General features: G+C 56.5%; 1 protein-coding gene across 1 annotated transcript in view; it reads right to left on the reverse strand.

Annotated features, from left to right (window-relative positions):
* Positions 1-24,731, reverse strand: part of COL1A1 (collagen type I alpha 1 chain) — a 32,554-nt gene extending 7,823 nt beyond the window's left edge. The window contains exons 1-43 of the mRNA XM_032791513.2: positions 24,546-24,731; positions 22,167-22,361; positions 21,552-21,577; positions 21,406-21,441; positions 21,088-21,180; positions 20,916-20,987; positions 20,241-20,285; positions 19,711-19,764; positions 19,365-19,418; positions 18,986-19,039; positions 18,566-18,619; positions 17,944-17,997; positions 17,792-17,836; positions 17,424-17,477; positions 17,200-17,244; positions 16,804-16,857; positions 16,215-16,313; positions 16,081-16,125; positions 15,882-15,980; positions 15,367-15,420; positions 15,157-15,264; positions 14,595-14,648; positions 13,969-14,067; positions 13,579-13,632; positions 13,386-13,484; positions 12,822-12,875; positions 12,214-12,267; positions 12,053-12,106; positions 11,863-11,916; positions 10,882-10,926; positions 10,665-10,763; positions 10,054-10,161; positions 9,216-9,323; positions 8,690-8,743; positions 8,542-8,595; positions 8,002-8,109; positions 7,860-7,913; positions 7,198-7,251; positions 6,570-6,731; positions 6,353-6,460; positions 5,622-5,729; positions 5,021-5,074; positions 4,802-4,909 (exon numbers count right to left, since the gene is read on the reverse strand). Coding sequence (XP_032647404.1) covers positions 4,802-4,909; positions 5,021-5,074; positions 5,622-5,729; positions 6,353-6,460; positions 6,570-6,731; positions 7,198-7,251; positions 7,860-7,913; positions 8,002-8,109; positions 8,542-8,595; positions 8,690-8,743; positions 9,216-9,323; positions 10,054-10,161; positions 10,665-10,763; positions 10,882-10,926; positions 11,863-11,916; positions 12,053-12,106; positions 12,214-12,267; positions 12,822-12,875; positions 13,386-13,484; positions 13,579-13,632; positions 13,969-14,067; positions 14,595-14,648; positions 15,157-15,264; positions 15,367-15,420; positions 15,882-15,980; positions 16,081-16,125; positions 16,215-16,313; positions 16,804-16,857; positions 17,200-17,244; positions 17,424-17,477; positions 17,792-17,836; positions 17,944-17,997; positions 18,566-18,619; positions 18,986-19,039; positions 19,365-19,418; positions 19,711-19,764; positions 20,241-20,285; positions 20,916-20,987; positions 21,088-21,180; positions 21,406-21,441; positions 21,552-21,577; positions 22,167-22,361; positions 24,546-24,627 — 3,168 coding nt within the window. The 5' untranslated portion in view covers positions 24,628-24,731. The remainder of the gene's footprint in view (positions 1-4,801; positions 4,910-5,020; positions 5,075-5,621; positions 5,730-6,352; positions 6,461-6,569; positions 6,732-7,197; positions 7,252-7,859; positions 7,914-8,001; positions 8,110-8,541; positions 8,596-8,689; positions 8,744-9,215; positions 9,324-10,053; positions 10,162-10,664; positions 10,764-10,881; positions 10,927-11,862; positions 11,917-12,052; positions 12,107-12,213; positions 12,268-12,821; positions 12,876-13,385; positions 13,485-13,578; positions 13,633-13,968; positions 14,068-14,594; positions 14,649-15,156; positions 15,265-15,366; positions 15,421-15,881; positions 15,981-16,080; positions 16,126-16,214; positions 16,314-16,803; positions 16,858-17,199; positions 17,245-17,423; positions 17,478-17,791; positions 17,837-17,943; positions 17,998-18,565; positions 18,620-18,985; positions 19,040-19,364; positions 19,419-19,710; positions 19,765-20,240; positions 20,286-20,915; positions 20,988-21,087; positions 21,181-21,405; positions 21,442-21,551; positions 21,578-22,166; positions 22,362-24,545) is intronic.
* Positions 24,732-25,123: the final 392 nt, after the last annotated feature.

Genomic DNA, 25,123 nt, shown 5'->3' on the forward strand with positions numbered 1-25,123 from the left:
TCCAAGGTGCTGATGGACTCCGCAAAAGATGGCCCAAGAGGTCTGAGGCCCATTGGTCTCGTGGCCCAGCTTGGTTGCCACTGTGACAAGTAAGGATCACCCACCCCCTTTTCCCTGTCCCCTTGGAAGGAGCAGGGCAGTGAATTCCTAGCTCTCGGGCACCTGACTGGTGCCTATGGCCCTTGGCATTGGTGCAAAGGCCAGCCCTAAGTTGTGCCCAGCAGCTGTCCAACTCGGTCTCTGTTTCCGGGAGACAGAAGACGGAAGGCCCAGTGATCATTCCATGCAGAGGATCCTCTGATCCTCCCAATGAGTGAGCATGGGGCTTGCATTCAGCTTCCCCTGGGAATGCTCCTACAGACCCGGCCTGCCCAATGCAGGGCAGTGCTCAGGAGGTCCTGCATCCCTATCCCCCATTCAGAGAGGAGGCAACTGTCTTGCTACCCATGTTTCACGGTGACCCCGAGCTAGCCTGCCTTACCCAGAGGCACTTCCAAACAGCCCTGGTCTGCCAGCCCAGCCTTGACCCATCCCTCTCTCTCCTTGTGGCAGGTGAGCTGGTCCCTCCGGCCCCTCGCTGGTCCACGGTGCTTCGTGGTCTCCTGTAAGTACGTTCCCTCTGATTGGCTTCAGAGCAAAGATCAACCCCTCCTCTCCTCGCTGACCCATTCTCTCGTGTCCTTCTCTTCAGGAAGTCGTGGTGAGCCTGGCCCACCTAGGTCCCGCTGGAATCGCTGGTCCCCGCTGTAAGTATGATGGTTAAGAGATGCCCTCACTGGCCCCAGTGACTCCTCCCTCTACCAGACTTCCTCGGAGGATGATATTCAGTGGGGGTGGGCTACGGGGTACCCGTCAGCCCAGGGCTAGAGGGGCATGAGCAATCCTACCTACCATTGCAAATACTGGGAAGCCTGTTCCTGCGTCAACGGAAAGTGGACTCATCCTGGCCGTGGACTCACCGAGGTGCACTATCACCAGCCCGATGGGGAACACAGGACCAGTCCTATGCTGTGATCCTTGGCCCCATATGAGCTCAACGGGACTTTCCCATTGGAGACAGCCTAGTCTATCAGCCCATGATTAGTTCAGTGAAAGACCCTCCGCTGCCAATCTCTGTGCTCCCGCACGACGCTGCCTCACCCTCCGCTCTGCTCTCACTCCAACAGGCTGCTGACGGCCATCCCTGGTGCTAAAGGTGAAACTGGCTGATTGCTGGTGCTAAGGTGATGCTTGGTCCCCGGCCCTGCTGGCCCCACTGTCGCTACCTGGCACCGCTGTAAGTGACTCTCCACTGCCTCCGATCCCTCCCATTCAGCCAGCTTCCTGTCCCTGCCTCTGGACCTCCTGCTCTTTTCTCTCCCAAGGGTGCTGTTGGTTGTCCGGACCAAAGCGTGCTCGTGGTGCGCTGAGGACCCCTGTGAGTATTTCTCACCTTTGTGCTCTAGCCTTGGCTGCCAGGCGATGGAGCCACCTTGCAGAAAATGTCCCTGCTCTTAGCAACAGGTTGGAAATGCCGAGTTCCATGGCAGAGGTTACGGATCTAGCTGGACTAACAAACAGCTGGTGTTCCTTCAGGAATCTCTCTCTGTTTTGCAGGGGCAGTTTTTCCACCCCTTCTGATTTGGCTTCTCCCACCAAATGGTTGAAAGGTTGATTCCCCCCAGCACCGCAGGGCATGTGAGACCACCTTTCAAGCACGGCCTTGATGCCTGGGGCTTTTTGCTTGCCGATCACTGGGGAAGAAGCAGGTTGGGAAAGGGGGTTTTCTGAGTTTGTTGCAAATGCCAAAAACAGAAACCCCACCTCCTCCTGTCCTCTAGAACTGGAGCAGCCTTCTTCCTGGGTCGAGAAATATTTCAGCTTCCTTGGTGGAGCATTAAATGAGACCTTCACTCTCAGCTTTAGCTGCAGGCCTCTTTTCAGCCACGGCATGCAGTGTTGTTTGGGCAGTGCTCATAGTACAGATCGTGGCTAACGGACCGTGGACTTAACGCCTTCTTCCCCACCTTGTGCAGGGCGCATACTGGTTTCCCTGGTGCTGCTGGAAGAGTTGGTCCCCGCCTCTGTGAGTATCTCCTTTTTGATCCCCTTGCTGGTAGCGTTGGGGGAGGCCGACTGCACTGGGCAACCAGCCCTGCTGGCAGGGTGGTGGATGGGAGCGGCTGGGGGGATCTGACACGAGGCATGGGCAGCCATCCTAGCCTCTGGGGAGGATAGGTGATGTGTTGGAATCAAAAGAGCACGGCCTGAAGCTAAATGGGGAGAGATGGGACTCCCGTGCAGGGCGGAGGGACATGGAGCCGGCAAGGAGGAATGCCAGGGCCCTGCGCAGAGCTCCATGGTTAGCCTGATACCAACTTGCAGCCAGCAGTGGGCTCCGTCTGCCATGGTGGCACGACAGCATGGGAGCAGGCCTTCTCCTCGCTCTGCTTATGGGCCTGATTCATCAGAAATTAGCGCCCCTTGGAGAGGCTTGCCTCTCGAAGTCTTGGGCTTCCCTGCCTGACCTCAACTCTTGCTCTCATCCCAGGGAACACAGCGTCTCCCTGGCCACCCAGGCCCAGCGGAAGCAGGAGGTGCTAAGGGCACCCGTGGTGAGAGAGCCCTGCTGGCCGCACTGGCGAACTGGCCCGCTGGCCCCACCTGGACTTCCTGGTGAGAAGGGCTCCCTGGTGCTGATGGTGCCCCAGTAAGCAAAAAGTAACTGTTCATCCTCTCAGGCCCCTTGGCAAGTGTCGTTGGAGCGTGTCCCAGAGCAAGATTGGTGCGGTTTGTAACCAGGATCTCCTCTCTCCCCTCCAGGGTGCACCTGGTACTTCCAGCCCACAGGGTATTCTGGAAACGTGGTGTCCTCGGCCTTCCCGGACAGAGAGGCGAGAGAGGTTTCCTGGTCCTCGCCTGGCCATTGTGGAGTATGAAGTCGAACCCTTATTGCCCTCAAAGCCGGACCTCCAAGCGAGGCTTGTGGCTCAACCATGCCCTGCCCAAAAAGGATGCAAGCAGGAGTGGTCTTACGGCCCAGCTGGCTGAGGCTAGACTTCACCTGGCATTTCGCGAGGCAGGGAAAGGGCGGGGAGAGACAGAGCTGATTTCACGCTCGCTGCTGCGTGATTGAGAGACTCTCCACAAGGAATGGACGTTCTCTGACTCCTTCCCGCTTGTCTCAGGGGAGCTGCTCTGGCCAGGAGATTAGAGAGGAGAAATAGCAGGAAGGGACCTGTTGATCTTATCATTATTATCAGAAGGGATGACTGGAGCCCACCCCAGGCGAGGAGTGCTCAGAAGTGACCCACCCCGGATCTAAACCTCTGCTTGGTCCCCAACTCTCCTGAGCCGTGAGACCAAATACTCCAGCCCAAACTCTGGAGGCCCTCGGCGCGGTGGATCCAGTTTGGGACAGGGGGTGGTCTGTCATTTGTGGTGTCTAGGAGGGATTCAACCCTCTCCCCTCACGGGCGGTTCTTCCAGGTCTCAGCCAACACCGAGCTTCCACTTTCTCTAACCGGTGCTGTGTCTTCTCGTCCCCAGGGTCGAACCTGGCCAAACAAGGTCCATTCTGGCGCCCCCGGCGACGTGGTCCTCCTGCTCAGCGGACCTCCTGGCCTTGGCTGCCCCCTGGTGAGCTGGACGTGAGGTGAGCTGCCACCAATGCTTGCTTTGTTAGGAACTTCTCTCAAAACACCAACAAGGCCAGAAACCTAAAAGCCAGCGTGCTATGTGTCCCTGTCCGAACCCACCACCAATCAACCAGCGTAGCAGCAACCAAAAACAAGGAGAGAAAAACCTTTCCATGCCCTAGCGCCACACTCAGATGCTTGCTCCTTGAACGGGTAGGACGACCTTGCCCTTCAGCCTCCTGCAGGGGCTGTGCCAGTGAGCAACGGCACGATGGCCGGGAGCGCAGTGCCCGCGAGATGGAGAAACTAGCCGGGTTGCCCGGACGGGATGGGTCCAAAGAGCCTGAGTATGGGAGGGAATACAACGGGAATCGGCCAGTTCCAGAGAGAAACAGAGCCCGCTGGGTGCCTTTCTGTTTATTTGATCTTGACCTCACCCATCTTTCCTGCTCTCCAGGCCTTCAGCCTGGTTAAATGACGTCACTGCTTGGTTGTCTCCTACCCAGCGCCCCTTCTGTCTGCTCGTGCCTAATGGCTTGGGTTCTCTGCTTGTCCTCAGGGCTCTCCTCCGTTCTGAAGGTGCTCCTGGTCGTGATGTGAGCTGCTGTCCAAGGTGAAGTTTCAACCCTCTCAAAGGGTCATGGCAAGAGGCTATGACTAGGGTTGAACTCGGCAAATGTAACTGGGTGCTTTGCTTCCTCCTCTCGTCTCTTGGCAGATAGGGTGACCGTGTGAGATGGCGCCAGCTGGGCCTCCGGTGCCTCCGGTGCCTTATGGTGCTCCCGGCCTGTTGGTCCCCTGGCAAGAATGGAGGACTGGGAGCAGGACTCCTGGAGTCTGTTCCCAGCTCTGGGGATGAGCATTGGCTGGGGGTTGGGGCAGGGGACTCGGAGCAGGATGCCTGGGTTCTATTCCCAGCGCAGGGGATGAGCATTGGCTGGGGGTTGGGACAGGGGACTGGGAGAGGACTCCTGGGGTCTGTTCCCGCGCAGGGGATGAGCATTGGCTGGGGGTTGGGGCAGAGGACTGGGAGCAGGACTCCTGGAGTCTGTTCCCAGCTCTGGGGATGAGCATTGGCTGGGGGTTGGGGCAGGGGACTGGGAGCAGGACTCCTGGGTTCTATTCTCAGCTCAGGGCAGGAAGCGGGTTTTATATTTGGGGGAATGTAAAGAAGCATCACTTACAGTCTCACCACGATCTCCATTCTTGCCAGCGGGACCAACAGGGCCGGGAGCACCAGGGGCACCGGGAGCACCAGGAGGACCAGCTGGGCCAGTCTCACCACGGTCACCCTATTTCCAGAGAAGACGAGGAGGGAGGGAAGCAAAGCACCCAGTTAACATTTGCCTGAAGTTCAACCCTAGTCAAAGCCTCTTGCCATGACCCTTTGGGGTTGAACTCACCTTGGGACCAGCAGCTCCATCACGACCAGGAGCACCTTCAGAACCGGGAGAGCCCTGAGGACAAGCAGAGAGACCCAGCATTAGGCACGAGCAAGACAGAGGGGCCTTGGGTAGGAGACAACCAATGAGTGACGCATTAACCAGGGGACTGAGGCCTGGGAGAGCAGGAAGAGATGGGTGAGGTCTAGAGATCAAAACAGAAAGGCACCCACGGGGCTTCTGTTTCTCTCTGGAACTGGCCCATTCCCTGATCCCTCCCATACTCAGCTCCTTTGGAACCCATCCCGTCCCGGGAACCCGGCTGTTCTCCCATCTCTCGGGCACTGCGCTCCGGCCATCGTGCCGTTGCTCACTGGCACCAGCCCCTGCAGGAGGCTGAGGGCAAGGTCTGTCCTACCCTTCAATGGAGCAGAGCATTCTGAGTGTTGGCTCAGGGGCATGGAAAGGGTTTTCTCTCCTTGTTTTTGGTGCTGCTCCTGGTGATGGTGGTGGGTTCTGGAGCAGCCAGGACACTAATCCACGCTGGCTTTTAGCGTTTCTTGGCCTTGTTGGTGTTTGAGCAAAGGAGAGTCCTAACAAGCCAAGCATGGTGGCAGCTCACCTCACGTCCAGCTTCACCAGGGGGTCCAGCCAAGCCAGGAGGTCCTGCTGGGCCAGGAGGACCACGTTCGCCAGGGGCGCCAGATGGACCTTGTTTGCCAGGTTCACCCTGGGGAGGAGCGAGAGAGACACCAGCCCGGGTTAGAGAAGAGGAAGCGGTGTGGCTGAGACCGAAGAACCCGCCCGTGAGGGGAGAGGGGTTGAATCCCCTCCCACCACCACCAAATGATGACACACCCCTGTCCCAAACTGGATCCCACGCCCTAGGGCCTCAGAGTTTGGGGCTGGAGTTATGGCTCCAGGCTCAGAGAGAGTTGGGGACCAAGCAAGAAGGTCAGATCCGGGGGTGGTGAACTTCTGAGCACCCCTCAGCCTGGGAGGTTTGGCTCCATCATCCTCTTCTATAATAATGATAAGATCACAGGTCCCTTCCTGCTATTCCTCCTCTCTTATCTCCTGGCCAGAGCAGCTCCCTGGACAAGGGGGAAGAGTCAAGGACTCCATTCCTTGCATGGAGAGCTCTCAATCACGCCAGCAGCGAAGCGTGATCAGCTCCTGTCTCTCCCGCCCCTTCCCTGCCCTGCGAATGCCAGGTGAAAGTCTGAGCCTCAGCAGCTGGGCCGTAAGATCCACTCCCTGCTTGGATCCTTTTTGGGCAGGGGCAATGGGTTGAAGCCACAAGCCTCCTTTGAGGTCCGGCTTGAGGGCATAAGGGTTCGACTTCATACTCACAGATGGGCCAGGGAGACCAGGGAAACCTCTCTCGCCTCTCTGTCCGGGAAGGCCGACGACACCACGTTGTCCAGAAATACCCTGTGGGCCTGGAGTACCAGGTGCACCCTGGAGGGGAGAGAGAGATCCTGGTTACAAACCCACCCATCTTGCTCTGGGGCACACGCTCCAACGACACTTGCCAAGGGGCCTGAGGTAGGACTGAACAGGTACTTACTGGGGCACCATCGGCACCAGGGGAGCCCTTCTCACCAGAAGGTCCAGGTGGGCCAGCGGGGCCAGGTTCGCCAGTGCGGCCAGCAGGGCCAGTCTCACCACGGGGTCCCTTAGCACCTTCCTTTCCGCTGGGGCCTGGTGGGCCAGGGAGACCGATGTTTCCCTGGGAGAGAGCAGAGAGTTGAGGTCAGGCAGGGAAGCCCAAGACTTCGAGAGGCAAGCCCTCTCCAAGGGGCGCTAATTTCTGATGATCAGGCCCTTCAAGCAGAGCGAGGAGAAGGCCTGGCTCCATGCTTCAGTGCCACCATGGGGCAGACAGAGCCACTGCTGGGCTGCAAGTGGTATCAGGCTACCATGGAAGCTCTGCAGCAGGGCCCTGGCATTCCTCCTGCCGGCTCCACTGCTCCTCACGCCCCTCACGGGTCCCATCTCCTCCCCATTTGGCTTCCAGGCGGCCTCTTTTGATTCCAACCATCACCTATCCTCCCCAGAGGCTGGAGGCTGCCAGTCTCGTGGCAGATCCCCCCACCAGCCTCCCCATCCCCACCCCTGCCAGCAGGGCTCGGTGCCCAGTGCAGTCGGCCCTCCCCCAACGCTACCAGCAAGGGGATCAAAAAGGAGATACTCACAGAGGGGCCAGGGGGACCAACTCTTCCAGCAGCACCAGGGAAACCAGTAGCGCCCTGCACAAGGTGGGGAGAGAAGGCGTTAAGTCCCACGGCTCCGTTAGCCACGGATCTGTACTATGAGCACTGCCCAAAACACTGCCATGCCCGTGGGCTGAAAGAGGCCTGCAGCTAAGCTGAGAGTGAGGGTCTCATTTTAATGCTCCAACCAGAGGGAAGCGAAATATTTCTCGACCCAGGGAAGAAGCTGCTCCAGTTCTAGAGGGACAGGAGGAGGGTGGGGTTTTGTTTTTGGCATTTTGCAACAAACTCAGAAAGCAACCCCCTTTCCCAACCTGCCTCTTCCCCAGTGATGGAGGCAAAAAGCAGCCCCAGGGCAAAGGCCGTGCTGGAAAGGTGGATTCTCACATGCTGCGGGCTGGGGGGAATCAACCTTCAACCAATTTTGGTGGGAGAAGCCAAATCAGAAGGGGAGTGAAAACTGCCCCATGCAAAACAGAGAGAGATTCCATGAAGGAATCACCAGCTGTTTGTTAGTCCCAGCTAGTCCGTAACCTGCCAGGAACTCGGGCATTTCCACTGTTGCTAAGAGAGGGACATTTTGCAAGGTGGCTCCCATCCCTGGCAGCCCAGAGGCTGAGCACAAAGGTGGAGGAAATACTCACAGGGGGTCCAGCGCTACCACGAGCACCTTTGGGTCCGGGAGCACCAACAGCACCCTGTGGGAGAGGAAAGAGCAGGAGGTCAGAGGCAGGAACGGAACGCTGGCTGAATGGGGAGGGATCGGAGCAGTGGAGAGTCACTTACAGCGGGGCCAGGAGCACCAGTGGGGCCAGCAGGGCCTGGGGGACCAGCATCACCCTTAGCACCAGCATCGCCAGTTTCACCTTTAGCACCAGGCTGGCCGTCAGCACCCTGTGGAGGAGAGCAGAGCGGAGGGTGAGGGGCAGCGTCCGTGCGGGGAGCTCACAGAGATTGGAGCGGAGGGTCTTTCACTGAACAAACATGGGCTGATGAGACTAGGCTGTCTCAATGGGGAAAGTCCCGTTGAGCTCATATGGGAGCCAGAGGATCACAGGCCATAGGACTGGCCCTGTTCCCCATCGGAGGCCTGGTGTAGGACAACTCGGTGAGTCCACCGGCCAGGGATGAGTCCCATTTCCGTACGCAGGAACAGTGCTCCCAGTATTGCAATGGTAGGTAGGATTGCTTCTGCCCCATAGCCCTGGGCTGCACGGGATTACCCCCGTAGCCCACCCCACTGAATATCATCCTCCCGAGGAAGGTCTGGGTGAGGGGAGGAGTCACTGGGGCCAGTGAGGGCCATCTCTTAACCATCATACTTACAGGGGGACCAGCGAATCCAGCGGGACCAGGTGGGCCAGGCTCACCACGATCTCCCTGGAAGAGAAGGAAACGAGAGAGATGGGGTCAGCGAGGAGAGGGAGGGGTTGATCTTTGCCTCTGAAGCCAATCAGAGAGGAACGGTACTTACAGGAGCACCACGAGCACCAGTGGGACCAGCGGGGCCGGAGGGACCAGCTTCACCCTGCACAAGGAGAGAAGAGGGATGAGGTCAAGGCTCGGGCCTGGCAGACCAGGGCTGTTTGGAAGTGCCTCTGGGGTAAGGCAGGCTAGCTCGGGGGTCACTCGTGAAACATGGGGAGAGCAAGAAGTTGCCTCCTCTCTGGAAATGGGGGATAGGGATGCAGGACCCTCCTGAGCACTGCCCTGATTGGGCAGGCCGGGTCTGTAGGAAGCATTCCCAGGGGAAGCTGATGAAGCCCCATGCTCTCATTGGGAGGATCCAGAGGCATCTCTGCATCGAATGATCAGCTGGGGCCTTCCTCTCTGTCTCCCAGGAAACAGAAGCCGAGTTGACAGCTGCTGGGCACAAATGGGACTGGCCTTTGCACCAATGCCAAGGGCCCATGGCACCAGCTCAGGTGCCCGAGAGGCTAGGAGAGTCACTGCCCTGCTCCTTCCAAGGGGACAGGGAAAGGGGGTGGGGTGATCCTTACCTTGTCACCAGTGGCACCAGCTGGGCCAGGAGGACCAATGGGGCCAGTCAGACCTCTTGGGCCATCTTTGCCGGGAGATCCATCAGCACCCTTGGGACCTGCATCACCCTGGGGGGAGAGGGCAAAGCAAGGTTACCTTCTGGTTACGGAGCACAGAGCTGGGTGGGGGCTTGTGCCAGCTCTGGTGTGTGTGCGTGTGTTTATCTGCCCTGCACTGGAAGCTGTTCACACCAAGCATCCGGACCATTAGCCAGTCAGCTTGGCCAATGGAAAAAGACAGCACAGTGCTGGCCATGTCCAAGCCATTCAAGCTGGTGGAGAAGACCTCTTCCAATGGCATAACTAGGCCTTGTGGAGCAGAAACCCCAGCAGCGCACTGGGCAAGAACCAGGGCACTTCGCTGGACTCCTGGAGAGACACACACGGAAAGGCCCGGGAGTTCCTTGGTTTGGGCGGGGGACTGGCTTTGGCCTAAAGCGACTGTCGGACGAGGGCATCTAGACCCTGAAGTGGCCCAGGCACCTGGCCTAGATTCTCCAAGAGCAGAGAGGAGAGGCAGAGGAGGTGGGGGCTGGAGCTGGAGAAGAGAGATGGAAGAGGAGCGGAGGGGGGCGAAATGGAAGGGAAAAGGGGACAGAAAGGCAAGGAAGGAGGGGGCACAGAGAGAGCTGGGGAAGAAGAGTGACACATGGAGGTGGAGAAGAGAGAACCTGGGAAGAGTGGAGGGGGGAAAAGAAGCGTAACAAGCTGAGTGTGAGCAGGGAGATCTGAGGCATGGTCTCCATGGTGAAGACTGACGGTCACTTTGCTGGAAGGCCTTCAGGGGGCTCATACGTACTCTGTCACCCCTGGCACCAGGCAGACCAGCAGCACCACGTTCACCGGGCATTCCCTGCAGACCGGGAGGACCTTGGTTTCCGGGAGCACCAGGAGCGCCAGCATCACCCTAACACCCCAGAAGGCAGAGTGGGGGTGGGGAGGAAAGAGAATTGGGGTTAGAAATGGAGCTACGTCCTCATCACAGCAAAAGCCGCCCGCCTTTCAGAGACCCGCAACCCGTCCCCCATTCTCCAGTGCCAGGGCAGGCTGCCTCTGGAGCCAAGCAAGGCTAGGCCATGAGTGCTGCCCAGGCCAAATGGGGCCTTCTGCGACTTGGACAGAGAGAAGAGAATCCTGCAGTGGCTGCAGGACTGGGGCTAACTCGATGGGGGAAGATGGAGTCCCCCCTTCCTGCTTTGCACCTGGCGTGAGGCAGCTGCTGGCTTGCTGGACACTAAGCCTCAGCCCCTTCCAAAGCAGGAGGAGTGTGTAGCCCATTGCCAATCCTATTCCGGTGCCTGCTTCGCCTGGACATGTAAGAGGCACTGATTTTCCCCTGGTTTCCCCTCCCATTTCTAGCTGAGTCTCCTTCACCCATCATGGAGGAGGAGGAGGGAGATAGGTACATACCTTAGCACCATCGTTACCAGGAGCACCGTTACCACCACGTGGGCCCTGTGGACCGGGCGCACCTTGGACACCACGCTCTCCGGGGAAACCTCTCTCACCCTAGAGGAGGGAGGAGAGAGAACCGAAACGGGTTACTGCGCCATCCCGAGGGGCAGCCAGCGAGAGAGACAGAAGAGTGAGAGATTGCTGATAGCAGAGAAAATGGGTCGCAACTTACTCTTGAACCAGCTGGACCGGGAGCACCGATGTCTCCGGGGGCACCCTGTCACGGGAGAGACAGAGAAGGCAGAATTAGAGCTGAGGGCTTGGAAAGGAGCATGCTACCTGCTGGAGAAGCCCAGATGTTGCCCCTGAACTGGCTGGGGTGGAGCAGTGAGCGGCCGGGAAGGGGGACATCTGCTCCAACCCCTCCATCACTACTCACCAAGCTCCATCCTCATGAGAGCCAGACTCTGCCTCTGCCTCTGTCTTTCCACCACTGGAATTTTGCATGGCTCGTACCAGTTAGAGACGGGAGAGCTCTATGGTCCCAGAGAACCGAGTCTCCTCCCAAGCAAAGCCAGGGCCTGGTCTCACCTCACAGAGGATGTGTCAGTTGTTACATTGAAACTACATTTGCTCTTAGCCGAAAGGCTGGTCTTGGGCCCCCGGCCTGGATATCTGGGCTGAATACAGAGAGAATCCCAAGTGGTCAAACTGAGATCTGGATCCAGAGTTCAATGCCACCCCCCACCAGCCCCAGTTTACAGGTGCTCAGATCCAGGGCCTGGGCCCATGTCCACCCAAAAGGCTTTCGGAGAAGAGGTTGGAGGCCTGGAATGATGGAGTTTCATAGTTGCTGTGGCATCTGAGATGAGTTCTGAGGCTGCGGGGGAGAAAGTCTGACAGCGGCCAAGGCCCTGTCTGGAGGCAGCTCTCCCCATTCATTCACTAAGGAGGAATCTGATAAGTTTCATCACTCTGGACGTACATCCAGTGTTGGAGGAACATCTCCAGCTGAGGGTGGGAATGGGGCAGGAGCCCCAGGGAAGTGAGAATGGCCACGAAAGGTACTGATAAGGGGCAGGCAAGTGAGGGACTGGTAGTCAGGGGGCAGGGTCTGTCATGGAGACACCTCTCCTTGGCTTCTGGAGTTAAGCGGAGCTCTCCTCCTTCTTTCTGTAAATCCCACACACTGCCGTGGTTTCTTGGCACTTACCTGCTCACCGGGCTTGCCAGATTCACCAGCTGGACCAGCGGGACCAGGCAGACCCTGGGAGGGGAAGAAAAAAACCCAAGAGTTGAGATTTCCTGGGGGAAGGGAGGGGTGTGAAAAAAATGGAACAAAATATGATTGATCAGGAGGGATTTCCCCCCTGTGATGGGGCCTTTAATTGAACACTCCTCACCTGGAATCCAGGAGCACCTGAAGGTCCTTGTTCACCTCTCTCTCCAGCGGGACCCTGAAAGAGGATGGGAGAAAGTCAGGAGGAATCCAGTGGGGTTTGGAGCAGCACGCTCCCCAACAAGCCAGCACAGAGGGCAGGGTCGAGAAAGGATTCATACTCACAGCTGCTCCAGGAGCTCCCTGGGCACCAGCTTCACCATCTTTGCCAGGAGCACCCTGTGGAGAGAGGAGGAAGAGGTTAAAAAGAGCTCAGCTCAGACCCTGAATGAGTGTCAGATGGGAGCAGGGCATGAGCGTCAGGGAAGGTGTGGTGAGCCTACAAGGTTCAGAAGCAGAATCTCAGGGGGCTTCAAAAGTTGGCCTCATGGGTTACACAGTTAACCTGAGGAACTCATTGCCACAAGGTATTAGTAACAGGGAGAAAAAGGGGTAAGGGATAGAAACCTTCCCCCCGAAGTCCAGGGAATAATCAATTCTGTGGCTTAGGAAGAACCAGACACCATAGGCATGTCATCCCAACGCAGAAGTTTTTATATCTTCCACTGAATCCTGTGGTGGTAGGCCAGAGCCCAGATATTCGCTAGATGGACCCCGGTCTGTTCTGCTGTGGAAAGCCCTATACTATATAGGTCTGTTTTACTGTCACGGTAAATTCTCTCTTTCTCATCTTGAAGAAGAGAGGCCTCGGGCTGGCAAACTCTCGGCTGGACCCAGCCCTGGCTGCGAGAGACAGATTGTTAGAGGCCATCAGTACCAAGAAAAATACGTACAACAGCGCCAGCAGGTCCGGGAACGCCTCTTTCACCGGGTTTGCCGGGCTCGCCCTGAGAAAGGGAACAAAATGGCTTCAGTGAAGGAACGCGGTACCCCCGGGAACAAGCAGCGAGGGGATATTGGGGACGATTGGCTCTTGTATGGCCCTAGGATGCAGCCACAAGAGGGCATGAAAGGCGCCATGACAGGAAGCAGATGAGGCTGGCCCTGTGGTAGTTCTATTGACGCGCTAGGTTGCCTCCCACGACTGCCCCAGCATTGTCTTTCCTCAGGGGCCTGGTCATCTCCCCGCCTCATGGTGGGATGTCTTCTGGGCCGCCTGTCTCTGCCGGCAGCTAACCCCTGAGGGAGAGGTTCCCAGCATGCCTCCCCTCACATAATGCCCCTCTTTACAAAACGGTACCCAAATTGGCCACTTATCCATTGTGCTTTGTATGCACCCGGGCGGCAGCCAGGGTGACAGGAAGTCCTGAAGGTGGCCATTTTGTCACGTCCCTATCACTGGGCTGGGTGACTCACCCCAAGGCGACAGTACAGGAAGGGAGCACGTTGATACTCACAGCAGCACCTTTAGGTCCAGGGAAACCCATGACACCAGCCTGACCTCTGGCACCGGGTGGGCCTGCGGGTCCAGGGCGACCATCTTGACCAGCGGGACCCTAGTGTGGATGAAGCAAAGGCACGGTTCAGAGGAGGCCATTGCTAGCAAAGGGAGAGGAGGAGGAGGAAAGGCCTTGATAAACCACAACTTACAGTGGGGCCGGTCTTGCCATCGGGACCTGGGCCACCTGGGCTTCCAGTCAGACCCTGAAAAGAAAGAAGAGCTGGGTTAAGCCATCGGGCGTCCGGCCTCCTTCGCTGTGCGCGAGGGGTCAGAACAGGGTAGATGTGGTGGGTGAGGGCGGGCAGCGCAGCCGATGGGTCACTGCAGGAGGTGGATGTGGGAAGGCCTAAAACACCCAGTTGATTGAAGCCGGCTGCAACCACAGAGCGCTGGCACCAGAAGAGGCCAGGGGAAGGATGTGGGCAGAGAGTTCACCTGGAGATGGCACTTGGCAGAAATAGCAGCAAAGTTGGGTAGAACTCCCCGGACAGCCCCTCCATCCCACTCAGAACCATTGTCCGGCGCCTCCACCTTCTTACCTTGGCGCCGGGCAGACCAGGCTCGCCAGGACGTCCAGATTCACCGGGGGATCCTTTGGGACCAGCAGGGCCAGGGGATCCGCGTTCGCCAGCGGGACCCTAGGGTGGGGAGGGAAGCAGGAGAGAGGTCACACGCTGCAGTAGAGACCTGGATTGCTTCTTCTCGCTGGCAAGGCGTGACGAGTCAGCAGGGACCCACCGTGTCACCTGACAGAGGAGGGTGACTAAACGGAGCTGAGTGGGCACTGAAAGGGCTTTGCCAGGGCTGGCCACAAAGAAATCACTGGGCTATGCCATGGGGTGAATAACCATAGCAAAAGGGCCATCCTAGCATATGTACCATGTGGAGACAAGCCAATTCTCACACCTAAATCCAGAACGTAGCGTGTAAAGAAAGGGGATGGGGCTAGGGAGTGGCTGATCCCACAGGGCAGAATGCACTGCTCCCAGAAAGTCCCACTAACTCCCCCTTCCACAGCCTTTAGCTGCTTCCAAGCCCCTTGCAAAGGAGGCCTAGGTGGGAGCCTGCCTCTGAGTCCCTTGTGTATTTCAGTGTGATGGACATCTGAGCCGCTTCTGTCTCTCTCACATTAGGAGGGAGGAAACAGCGGGAGACTAGCACCTACCTTAGGACCAGAAATGCCATCAGAGCCAGGGAAACCACGGCTTCCAGGAGCACCCTGCAATGGGACACAAGAGAAACCAGTGAGGTAAATGCCCACTCAGCCAGCAAGTGAAGCAGGGAGAAGATGGGAATGGAAAGGGAGCTTCACAGAATCCCCCATTCCAATTCCCGTCCCTTCCTGGGATTGCAGTGGGGAGGAACGGGCCCTACCTGCCAACCTTGGGGGTGAAAATTTCAGGGGGGTGGCAACTCCAGGGTTGGTTGGGTTTGGGATGGTGATGGGGCTGGATTTCATGTTCAGCTGATCTGGGTCTGACCTCCTTCCAGAACCTGGGCGTGTGCCAGGCTGGGATTTCAGGTCAGGCCCCTTATGGGATCTGGATTTGGATTTGATTCTGGGTCCAAATCTTAATTTCCCATCCCAAGATTCGGGAGGTGCTTGGATCACTGAGAAGGTAGGTCGGGGGCCCTCTGTGTCCGAGAGACGGAGCTCCGGATCTGACCGGAGGACCCAGCACCATGCCAATGGGCATGATCTCCAGGGAAACACAGCTGCTACTTACACGTTCGCCAGCAGGGCCGGGCAGACCAGCAGGGCCGGGCTCACCACGGGATCCTCTCTTGCCTTCTTCCCCAGATGGACCAGGGGGGCCTTGGACACCAGCAGGACCCTAGAAAGCACAAGCAAGTCAAAGTGGTGAGTGTCTCCCTGTGGCTAGCAAACCAGACTGTGGGCAAAGCTTCTAGCAGGCCCCAGCGGGGCTGGTACTTACAGGTTCTCCCTTGGCACCAGCATCTCCCTTGTTGCCTGGAGCACCGGGTTCGCCCTGAAGGTAGAAGGAAAGAGAAACGAATTCATATCAGACGTCTCCCTGCGTGAACAAGGGCTTAATGCTGCCTGCCATCTATGTTGTGCCCTCAACCCCTTTTCGGCACCAGAGGGAATGACAGACACAAAAGGCTCAGCCCCATAAAGGGACAGGGACCTTCAATATTCTGTAGGAGGAGGGGAACTGTGCTGGCTGTAACCCAGGTCAGAGGATCCCCATCCCAGGGCAGAGGGTGGAGCTGAGACATCTCCAGCAGAGACAGGTGGCTGATAAGGAGGGAGGTGCTGGTAGATGCAGAGCTGCAAAGGTGAAGGCTCAGAGAAGGAGCTGAGGGAGGGGATGCACTGAGCGCTGGGGTGCCAGGGGCAGAGATCAGTTCACAAAGCCTGGCGCCTCCCTGGACGGTGAAGAAGGCCAATCTAATTCAGCAGAGACAGGGAAGGAGGAAGGACACTTACGCTGTTACCCTTGGGACCAGGAGCACCGCTGGGACCCTGGGGTCCGGAGGGGCCACGAGCACCGGGGAAGCCGGGAGCGCCAGCGATGCCAGGAGCACCCTATGGAAGGCAGAAGAGATGGTGAGGCAGCTGGGAAAACCTGGCTCCCGAGAGCCGATCTGCTACAAAGGACGGAAGGAGGGGGGAGATGGCTACTTACAGTTGCACCTTTGGCACCAGGTTGACCATCGCTACCAGGGTTGCCCTAGGAGAGAGAAAAAGAGAGGGAGTGTTATCACTGGAGATGACAGGGCAACGGGCAAGAGGCAGGAGGGGTCGTGCAATTCCACTCACAGCAGGGCCGGCAGCGCCAGCGGGGCCGGGGGCACCGGGCTCACCACGGGCGCCCTGTGGGCCTTCACCACCACGACCACCTTGGGGACCAGTTTCACCCTAGAGGACAAGAGAGGAGAGAAAGACCGGTGAGCACAGTGACTGCTGGGAGACCCCCGCACACCCCCGTGCTCAGCGGAAGCCATTTGCCCTCAGGCCTGACTGGGCTCTGACTGGAACTGAATGTCTTGCTGCACCGAGGCCTGGTGCTCCATCCCTCCAACCCACTTGTGGAGGGGGACTGACTGGGGCTCGCCATATTTGCTCAGGGGCAGCTGCAAGGCCTTTGGGGATGACTGGATCCAACAATTGTGCTGGTATCAGCTTAGCAGGGGGTAGGGTCGGCATAAGGCAGAGATGGACCCGCAAGGCTCCTGACCCACAGTTTGGCGACGGTTATGGGGCCAGGCCATCTGGACAGTATATTTGAACTATGATGAAACCCCTAGTTGAAGGCTGGGATCAGCTTCCACCCAAGCTGGCTGCAGGGAAAGCTCCCACCGCAGCGATGGGGAGATGCCCCCCGGCGAAAAGGGGCTCATGTCCTTACCTTAGCACCAACAGCGCCAGGGAAGCCAGGGGGGCCAGCTGGGCCAGTTGGACCCTAGGTGAGAAGGAAGCGGGTTAGAGAGTGATAGCAAGGAACCTCCGGGGCCGGCAGGTTCTCATCACTGCAGCCACCTTGGCCTTGGCTAGAGTTCTGAGCTGTGCTTTGACGTGGGTGGGAACAGAGGCCGGAGAGAGGAAACCTTTCCATCCGGGCACTGGCCAGTTCCTGAGTGGGGTTGTGCTGTTGCCACCCATGGGGCTCAAGCCAGCAAAGCTCCAGGAGGGGAGCGACATGGAGGTTGTTGTGACCAGTGTCCATGTGGCCGTACCACCCAAAGGCCAGGGCCCCGCGGCTGAACCATCTCATCTCAGGGCAGCGCGAGGCGAAAATACTCACTGGAGGGCCAGCAGCACCGGGACCACCGTCGTTACCACGAGCACCCTGTCGGGAAGAGAGGAGAGACGCACTGGTTACAGACAGGCTGGCACAAGACCCAGAAGCCATGAGAGGAGGAGCATGCTGCACATTGGAGCTATCCCAGCCAGCATGGCCCAGAGGGGTGCCACTGGGGGGGATGCTTCAAGATGCCCGCAGGCCAGCAGTGCAGCACCGATACTCACAGCGGGGCCAGATGGACCAGGGCGGCCTCTCTCGCCGGGAAGACCACGGGGCCCCTAGAAAGGAGGAGAGATGTGAGTTCATCTAGTGATGCCACCATCATCATCTGCACCCTGCCCTCTCCCCCAGATCTCCCAGCCCTGCCCTGCTCCCCACCCCCTGTGGGGCTTCATGCTGGAAAATCTGCCCCACTTTGTTCTCTAGTCCCTTGGAAAACCAAGTGCTCCGGAAAACTAGCTCAACCCTCCCCACGACCCCTCTTCTTGCAGGTCCCTGCTGCTTTCATAAGCTCAACACCTGCCCCCCTCACCACCTCCTATCCAGACTCCTACTATCAATGGGCAACAGGAAGGCGTGACGAGCTACTCACTATTTGTCCAGGAGCTCCGTTCTCACCAGGACTACCAGGCTCACCCTAGAAGGAAGACAAAGCTGGAGTCAATGGCTGGTTCCCAAAGGGAACAAGGAAACTTTTCAAGGGAACAGAGAGGGCCAACGTGCCTTGTGGCAGAGGGACCTTACCTTGGGGCCAGCTGGACCAGTATCACCCTTAGCACCATCAAGACCGCTGAAACCCTGGAGGGAAGGGGAAACAGAAACACACGTGTACAGTGATGAGGGTCAGGAGAAGACACTGTCCTCCCAGGCGGAGGCATGACTGAAAATCATCTGGCTTTGCAATGCTCCCTCACAATGTGCATGGTGGGGTGGGGTGGGGTGGGAGGGTAAGGCCCCATCTGTTTGCCAGCTGAGTGGCATGAGAAGGGGGGAATTCCTCCAAATGGTGGCAAGGACAAGGGGCTCCATCAGACCACTCCTCGTAGAAAGGAACTTGCAGAATTGCCTTACAATAAGGCCAGCTGAGGGCACTGTGGTGGGAGCTCAGCTACTGCTTATGTTTCTGCCGGGGCTAAGCATTGGCCTGCTAAACCCAGGGCTGTGAGTTCATTCCTTGAGGGGGCCATTTAGGGATCTGGAGGAAAAATCTGTCTGGGGATTAGTCCTGCTTTGAGCAGGGGGTTGGACGAGATGACCTCCTGAGGTCCCTTCCAACCCTGATATTCTATGGTTCTATCTTTGGCGTTGTACAGGTCCACCTTTCCTTTTCCTTTTCCAAGTGTAAAGAAATAGAGAATCAGCTTACTCTGTGACCCTTCATGCCTGGCAGGCCAGCAGTTCCGGGCAGACCACGGGCACCCTGGGGAGAGGAAAAGACAACGATTTAGAGACAAGGACACCAGGGTCGCCCCACATCAAGCCAGTTACTGCTGAGGGGAACTCGGCGCCCCACCCTGGTCATGAGCATCTCTTGCTGTGACCATGACTCCTAGCCATTGACAGTGACCAGCTTTAGCCAGGACCAGCTTGCTAGAGCCAACCGTCTTCCCCAGTGAATGGCAGTCATGTGAAGTAAGCTAAACCAGACAATGAGATCAAGAGGTTTCGGGCAGGTTTGCCCAGCCAGTGCTTTTCCAGCCGAGTCACAATGGTGATGCTGGTCAAAGGTAAAAACCCACCTGAACCCGAATGCCAAGGGGGGAACCAGACAGAAGAGGCATCTCACCTGGGGGCCGGGAGCACCACGTTCACCAGGACGTCCAGGCTTTCCAGCTTCACCCTTGGAGAAGGAAGAAGAGATGGAGTCAGGTCAGTAGCCCACCCGGCTCGTTTGCAGTGACAACTAATCAGATGCTAAATGCACAGGGAAAGTGACCCAACTCTTCGCAAAACCCTGTCTGGGGAGAGGTCCCATTTTCTTTTCTCTCGGTGTTTCACGGCATCATGGAAGCCAAAGGCTCACTTGGCTCGTGCAAGGAAGGCCATGTACCCAACAGGCTTAGCACAGCCATCAATATCTGGCTAGCAAGCAAGGCTATCCCCTACATTTGGGGGCGGGGTGGGGGATCTTCTCTAGAAGGACTTTGATTCTGAAGGACACTTACGTCATCTCCATTCTTGCCAGGTGGACCAGGTGGACCACGGGGACCTATGGGACCCTAGAAGAGGCAGAAGAAACGTGTTAATATTCTGAGACCAGGCAAGACTTTCCCATTACCACCCCTCCACTAGCCATTCACCCGACAGGCCTGGGACAGGTTCTTGGCTTGGCTAGAGAAATCCCATTCCCCGATGAAGTCTTTTCCGCAAAGGTAGGCCAGGCTTTGCACCAGCTGCCCCCAAGTGGCAGAAGAGGGAAGGTGCAAGGAATAGTCCCAGGCTGGGGACGGGAGGTTCAGTGTGCAGCCCATCTCGTTATGAAGAGCGAGAAGACGATTGACCATGACTTACAGAAGCCCCAGGCTCTCCAGGCTCACCGGGAGGACCTTGGAAACCTTGAGGACCCTAGAAGAGTAGGAGAAGACGGGTTAGAAAATGAACATATCCACACCCAGTTGCTCACGCATCAGTCCGATTTCCCTCCACTGCTGGCAGCAGCTGCCTCGCACAGAGCATCTGTGTCTATCAAGGTGTGAGGTGTCTATCACCGACCACCAGGAAGGAGCCAAACCCACACTCCTCCCCTGCTCCAGGCAACTAGGGTGACCATATGTTCCGATTTTATAGGGACAGTCCCGATTTTTGGGTCTTTTTCTTCTATAAGCTCCTATTACTCCCCACTCCCCATCCCGATTTTTCACACTTGCTGTCTGGTCACCCTGCAGGCAACTTCCCATCCCTTCGCTGAGAAGGTCTCTGGGAGCTGAGGAGCCTGAAAGTGCACTGGGGGTAGCTCGTTCCCAAAGAGGGAAGTTACAAGGTGCTGGCTGAGGGCTCAAATGGGCTATGTTTTCTTGACAGGGAAGATGCGAGGTACTTACAGGAGAACCAGGAGGGCCGGGGAGACCGCGGGGACCAGCTGGGCCCTGGAAATGAAGAAGAGAGAGAAAAGAATAAGTCAGGTGTGGAGATGAGCTGGAGAAGCCGCCATGTTGCCCAGGCCCGGCCTCCCCTCCTTTTCGGTTTTCAGTGACCTCCTCTTTTCCAGCAGACCACCCACAGCCGCCTGGCTCGTGGCTGACTCTCCCTGGCACAGACCATTCCATCTCTTGCTGATCTTTTACCACCCCTCCCCTCGTGGATGGAGTCCCTGTTGACCCCCGGAGGTCCCAATCCATGAAGCCACCTGCCAAGATGTTCTACTTGGGGAAGAGAGCAGGCCCCAGGTCTCAAGTTGGCCTAGGATTAAGGCAAATTTATGTATCCCTTGCCGATCCTGCATAGCAGTGTCCAGGAAAACATCAGCCCCAACCAGCTGGTGGTCCTGTGCCTGCCCCCGGGAAGAGATCTCCCGCCCCCCTCCGCTCTGCCTGACTGATGCAGCTGGCCTTGTGCGTTCTAAAGCCAAGCTAGACCAAGCTAGCTCCTGTCTCTCTGCTACATAACTCCAACTCCACTCCCTCCCATCCTTTCTCCCTAACGTCTTCTCATGTCTCAGTCCTGGCCCTCAGGCTGGCCCCTGCCCCAGCCCCTCAAGGGAGACGCTGGACGCTCACCATAGGGCCAGGCACGGACAGGCCGCCAACGGATTTCTCGTCATAGCCGTAAGACAGTTGAGGTGCGAAGTTCTGCAGGAGAAAGAAAGAAGGGAAAGCCGATGTGAAAATACTGTGCTGCATTCATCCCATGCCGGGGAAGAACTAAGCGAATGATTAGAACCCAACTCACTCCGCCAAGGCCTGGAGGTCCTGGGGGGCCTGGAGGGCCAGGAAGACCAGGCTGTCCGGGAATGCCATCTCTACCAGGTAGGCCTGGGGGTCCCTGCAAAAGAAGAGGAGAGAACCCAGAGGTTAGTACTGCGGTAGCGTCATCCGGGCATGAGACAAAGCAGGGTGACTGGACTCGGTCGCCATTGTCCACAGTTCAAAAGTTTTCTGGATTTTCAAATTCTTTAACATGGCCATGGAAATCTTTCCCCCTCCCACATCCCCATTTCCTGACCAAACTCCAGCGACCAATAGCCAAAGCATGGCTGGAGAGACCTACCCTGTCTCCTTTGGGGCCGCGTTCTCCTTTGGGGCCCTGGTGGGGAGAAGAAAGAGAGATGTTTAGAGAATTAGCATGGAGAGAAAAGACCCTTCAGAAAACAACAGGGAAAAGGTTTGTGGAGGAAGGCTGCGGAGTGTCATTACCTCTATTCCAGTGCCTTTTGGAGAGGCTGCAGAGAGAAGGACAAGAGATCATTTAAAAGGGTCAAGTTGTATGCTTCTCTAAAACCCATCCCCATGCTGCACCCTTTCCTGGTATAAATGACAGCAAAATGCACCCCTGTTGCTTAAGTAACACCTACTTAAGTAACATGACTGGCAGAAAGATGCACAAATGTTCTATCTGCAAAAGATCTGCATGTCTCACTCACTGTCTCCCTGACCGTGATGCATGCTAAGGAGAGGTCATAATTGTGTCCACCACAGCTTATGCCGGTCCCCTGGGCACCTCCGCCAAGAAATAATCAGTCCCGTTTGAAATGTCTCTTTAGAAAGAAATGCCCTAGAAGCTCAAAGGTGAAGAACAGGCTTGCTATGCCTTATCTGTGATGCCATAGCTAGAGCTCTAGCTTCACCAGGGATGATGATGAAGCTAGCAGGTCTCCAAGCTAGGCTCTGCTGATGTCCTGGTCTCCAACCCCCTCCCTGTCTCTGCATGTGTAGGAGGAGCTGATTGTATCTGGTGCCAACACATTCCGGTGCTTAGCACCTTATATCAGGCTAGACAGACAGAGTATGCACACGAGTGTCAGTCAGTACCATCAGCGCCAGGGCAGGTAGGACAGCATTCTCCCTTCTCGATCTTGGCATTGGGGCAGTCTGAGACGTCGTCGCAGGTCACCTCATCGCACAGGACGTTCCCATTGTCGCACAAACAGAGCTGGCAGGATTCAGTTTTCCACACTTCTCCTTCGCTGTACGTTTGTTCGTTATATATGCAGCTTCCAGATGGAACTAGAGAGACAACGAGAAACGGGAGGGAGGGGGGGCTTCAGGAGCGAAAGAACTGAATCAGGACCTAGCCCAGAAGCTGCAGGCGAGGAAACCCCAATCCAGGGACAAAGAGGCTGATTAGACTCAGTTTTTTTTATCCAAAGGCGTTTTTCTTTTCTGTCCAGTTCCCCCAACATAGGCCTTTCCTGCCCCCTCCCTTCTCCTGGAACCTTTATACACTCATCTGCTTCTCATCAGCGCAGCTCCATGACATAGGAAACATGCCAACACGACAATAACTATTTCCAGTGTCTTTGGAATTTAAACAAAACCCACAGCCAATTGTTACATCCAACTATAATCTCAGCTTGCTGGAGCCTAGGCCAAGCCAAATCAAAATCTCCTAGAGGGAAGAGGGCTGGACTAGGAGGGGGGTGGGGGAGAAGGGAGGCAGGGGTCCAGAGACAAGCCGTTCTGTGGAGGGGCAAGGCGGGGCAGTGAAATCTATTCTGTCTGTTGCTTGGGAAATGGGATCAAGTGAAAATGGTTTGGGTGGGAAGGCAAATGAGACCAGGGTGGGATACGAGGCCAAGCAGGCTGGGTTGTAATTAGATTCAGGATATGACACATTCAGGCAGGCAAGGTCTGGGAGGCGGTGGCGATGGATCAGACTCAGTAAAGCAGGAGATGGCCTCAATAAAAAGAAGCCCGTGATGGGAAAGAAAAGCAGGCCGGCTGTTTTTCTCAGCATGGAATTGCTTCCACGCCGGTTTCGGGTTTGGTAAAATCTCGGCGTTGTTCCCCCACTGTGGGGAGACAAACAAGATGAACCCTCCTCGCGTCTGAAATCCCGTAGGGCGGGATCACGGTGGAAGGCCAGATGTTTCTACTCTGTCGTCCCCAACTTCTCATGTCTAGTTTAAATTAAAAAAAAATAATGCTATTGCTGGCTGAGTCCCTGGGAGCCAGCGGTTTTGCGACAGGAAACTGCTGTGTTGACACCCGCGGGGTATGCAGTGGGGGTGCAGTCAGTCACTCCGCCTGTAGGTGGCAGGCCAAGGCTAGATAAATGCCTGCAGCAGGATCTACTCCTAGCATGGGGATGGGGGAAAGTTTGCTCAGCAAACCTATTCCACAGTTGACCCTGGAAATATCGCCCCTTTGGGGAGCACTGTCCAGTCCCAGGGCTCCCAATGGGCCCCAGGGGGTGGCGACGCAGTCCAGAGAGGGCTTTGCAGGAGCAAGGCCAGGTGATGGCCACCAGAGGTCGCCATGGGACACACACCCCCACCCCACCCCCACCATGAAACTTCACTGCAGAAACATGCATCCAGTTCCTTAGCATCCAGGAGGTTTTGTCTGTGAAGTGATGTCTAGACTCCTGCGCTTCTAAAACATTTTCCTGATGAATCATCTGAGACTTTTCTAATCCTTTCCTGATGGCTTTTGCAGATCAGAAAACTCCAGCCCCCGGGCTCGCTCCCCACTCCCTTCGCTTTCCAAGGCACACAATGGCTTTTCCATAACTGGCTTTCCCCCTCCCCAGCCAGCCTTAGCCTCCCTCCCATGACAACCCCTCCTAGAGGCTGATTGTGCTGCTCCCCCCCCATCAACTTGGCAAGGCATCTCACAGCTTCTAACTGATACGACTTGTCTGCACAGAACATAATGAACACGCCCAGTTCCCTTCTGCAGCTGGTTAACTTTGTTTGTGGAAGGGGATGTTTCCCCCCACCAAGCAGCTTCAGTGGGGGAAGAACGGACATCAACAAATACTTCATTTGTCCACTCCCACTTTTTGAGCCGCACATTCAATCCCCTTCTGACCTCACCCCCCAACACACAATTCCAAAGGCTCTGTAAAGGTTGAGAAATTCTTGCCAGCACACCCCATCCCATTTTAAGACACACAATCCTTTAAAAAAACAACCATTTCTCCCCAGCTCCATAACCAGATCTTGCAAACGCAGTTTCCTAACTAGAAAAGCATGCAAAATTCCCCCCCTAAACCCATCCAACTCATGCAAAGGCATTAAGTTTTGCAATCTCACTCAAGACTTTTTCTTTGCAGACCAGTCCAACTTTGCATCCCTCTGCTCTGAAGTGCAAGGTTACATTTCCCCCCTGTGCATAGGGAAAACTGCTTAAACAGACAATGCATCTCTACTTCTCATACAGAAAGTTAGGAGAAAGTTTTTTACTTACTGTCTTCTTCTCCTTGGCCTTTGGTGAGTAGTACAGTCGCTGCTATCAACAGCAGTAACCGAGAATCCACAAAGCTGAACATGTCTAAATATTAGACATGTAGACTCTTTGGGCCCCTTTGGTCTGTTTTAGAGTCCAGTCATACAGGGATGATCTGACTATGTAGTTCCAATCCAGACCCCAGCAGAAACCTCCTACTGACTCTCCAAGAGCCTAGGTTCCCTTTTTATATGATCCAGCATCCCAGAGAGGTGGGTCCCAACCTAGCTTGCCTCTCAGTGCAGAGGGGAGCCTGGACCAACCCCTCAGCCAATCAGAGGAGCTCAGCTAACATAGTCCCAGGCGGGGACACACACACATGCACACACACACACACCAAGTTGGGAGGCAATAGCCAACCCCCTTTCAGCCCAATCACAAGGATACGGACTCATCTATGTAGACTTCCAAAAATCACTGGATCCTCTACATTGGCAGGGCAGGTTGTATGGACAGAAGGGATGTGCTGGGTTCTAGGGACACGGAAAAGGACCCGGAGGAAACCAGGGGAAAATTCTTTTGGGGCAGTAGCTCCCTTT

This window comes from Chelonoidis abingdonii, chromosome 21 (assembly GCF_003597395.2).
Source record: "Chelonoidis abingdonii isolate Lonesome George chromosome 21, CheloAbing_2.0, whole genome shotgun sequence".
In the NCBI taxonomy this organism is placed as follows: domain Eukaryota; kingdom Metazoa; phylum Chordata; order Testudines; family Testudinidae; genus Chelonoidis; species Chelonoidis abingdonii.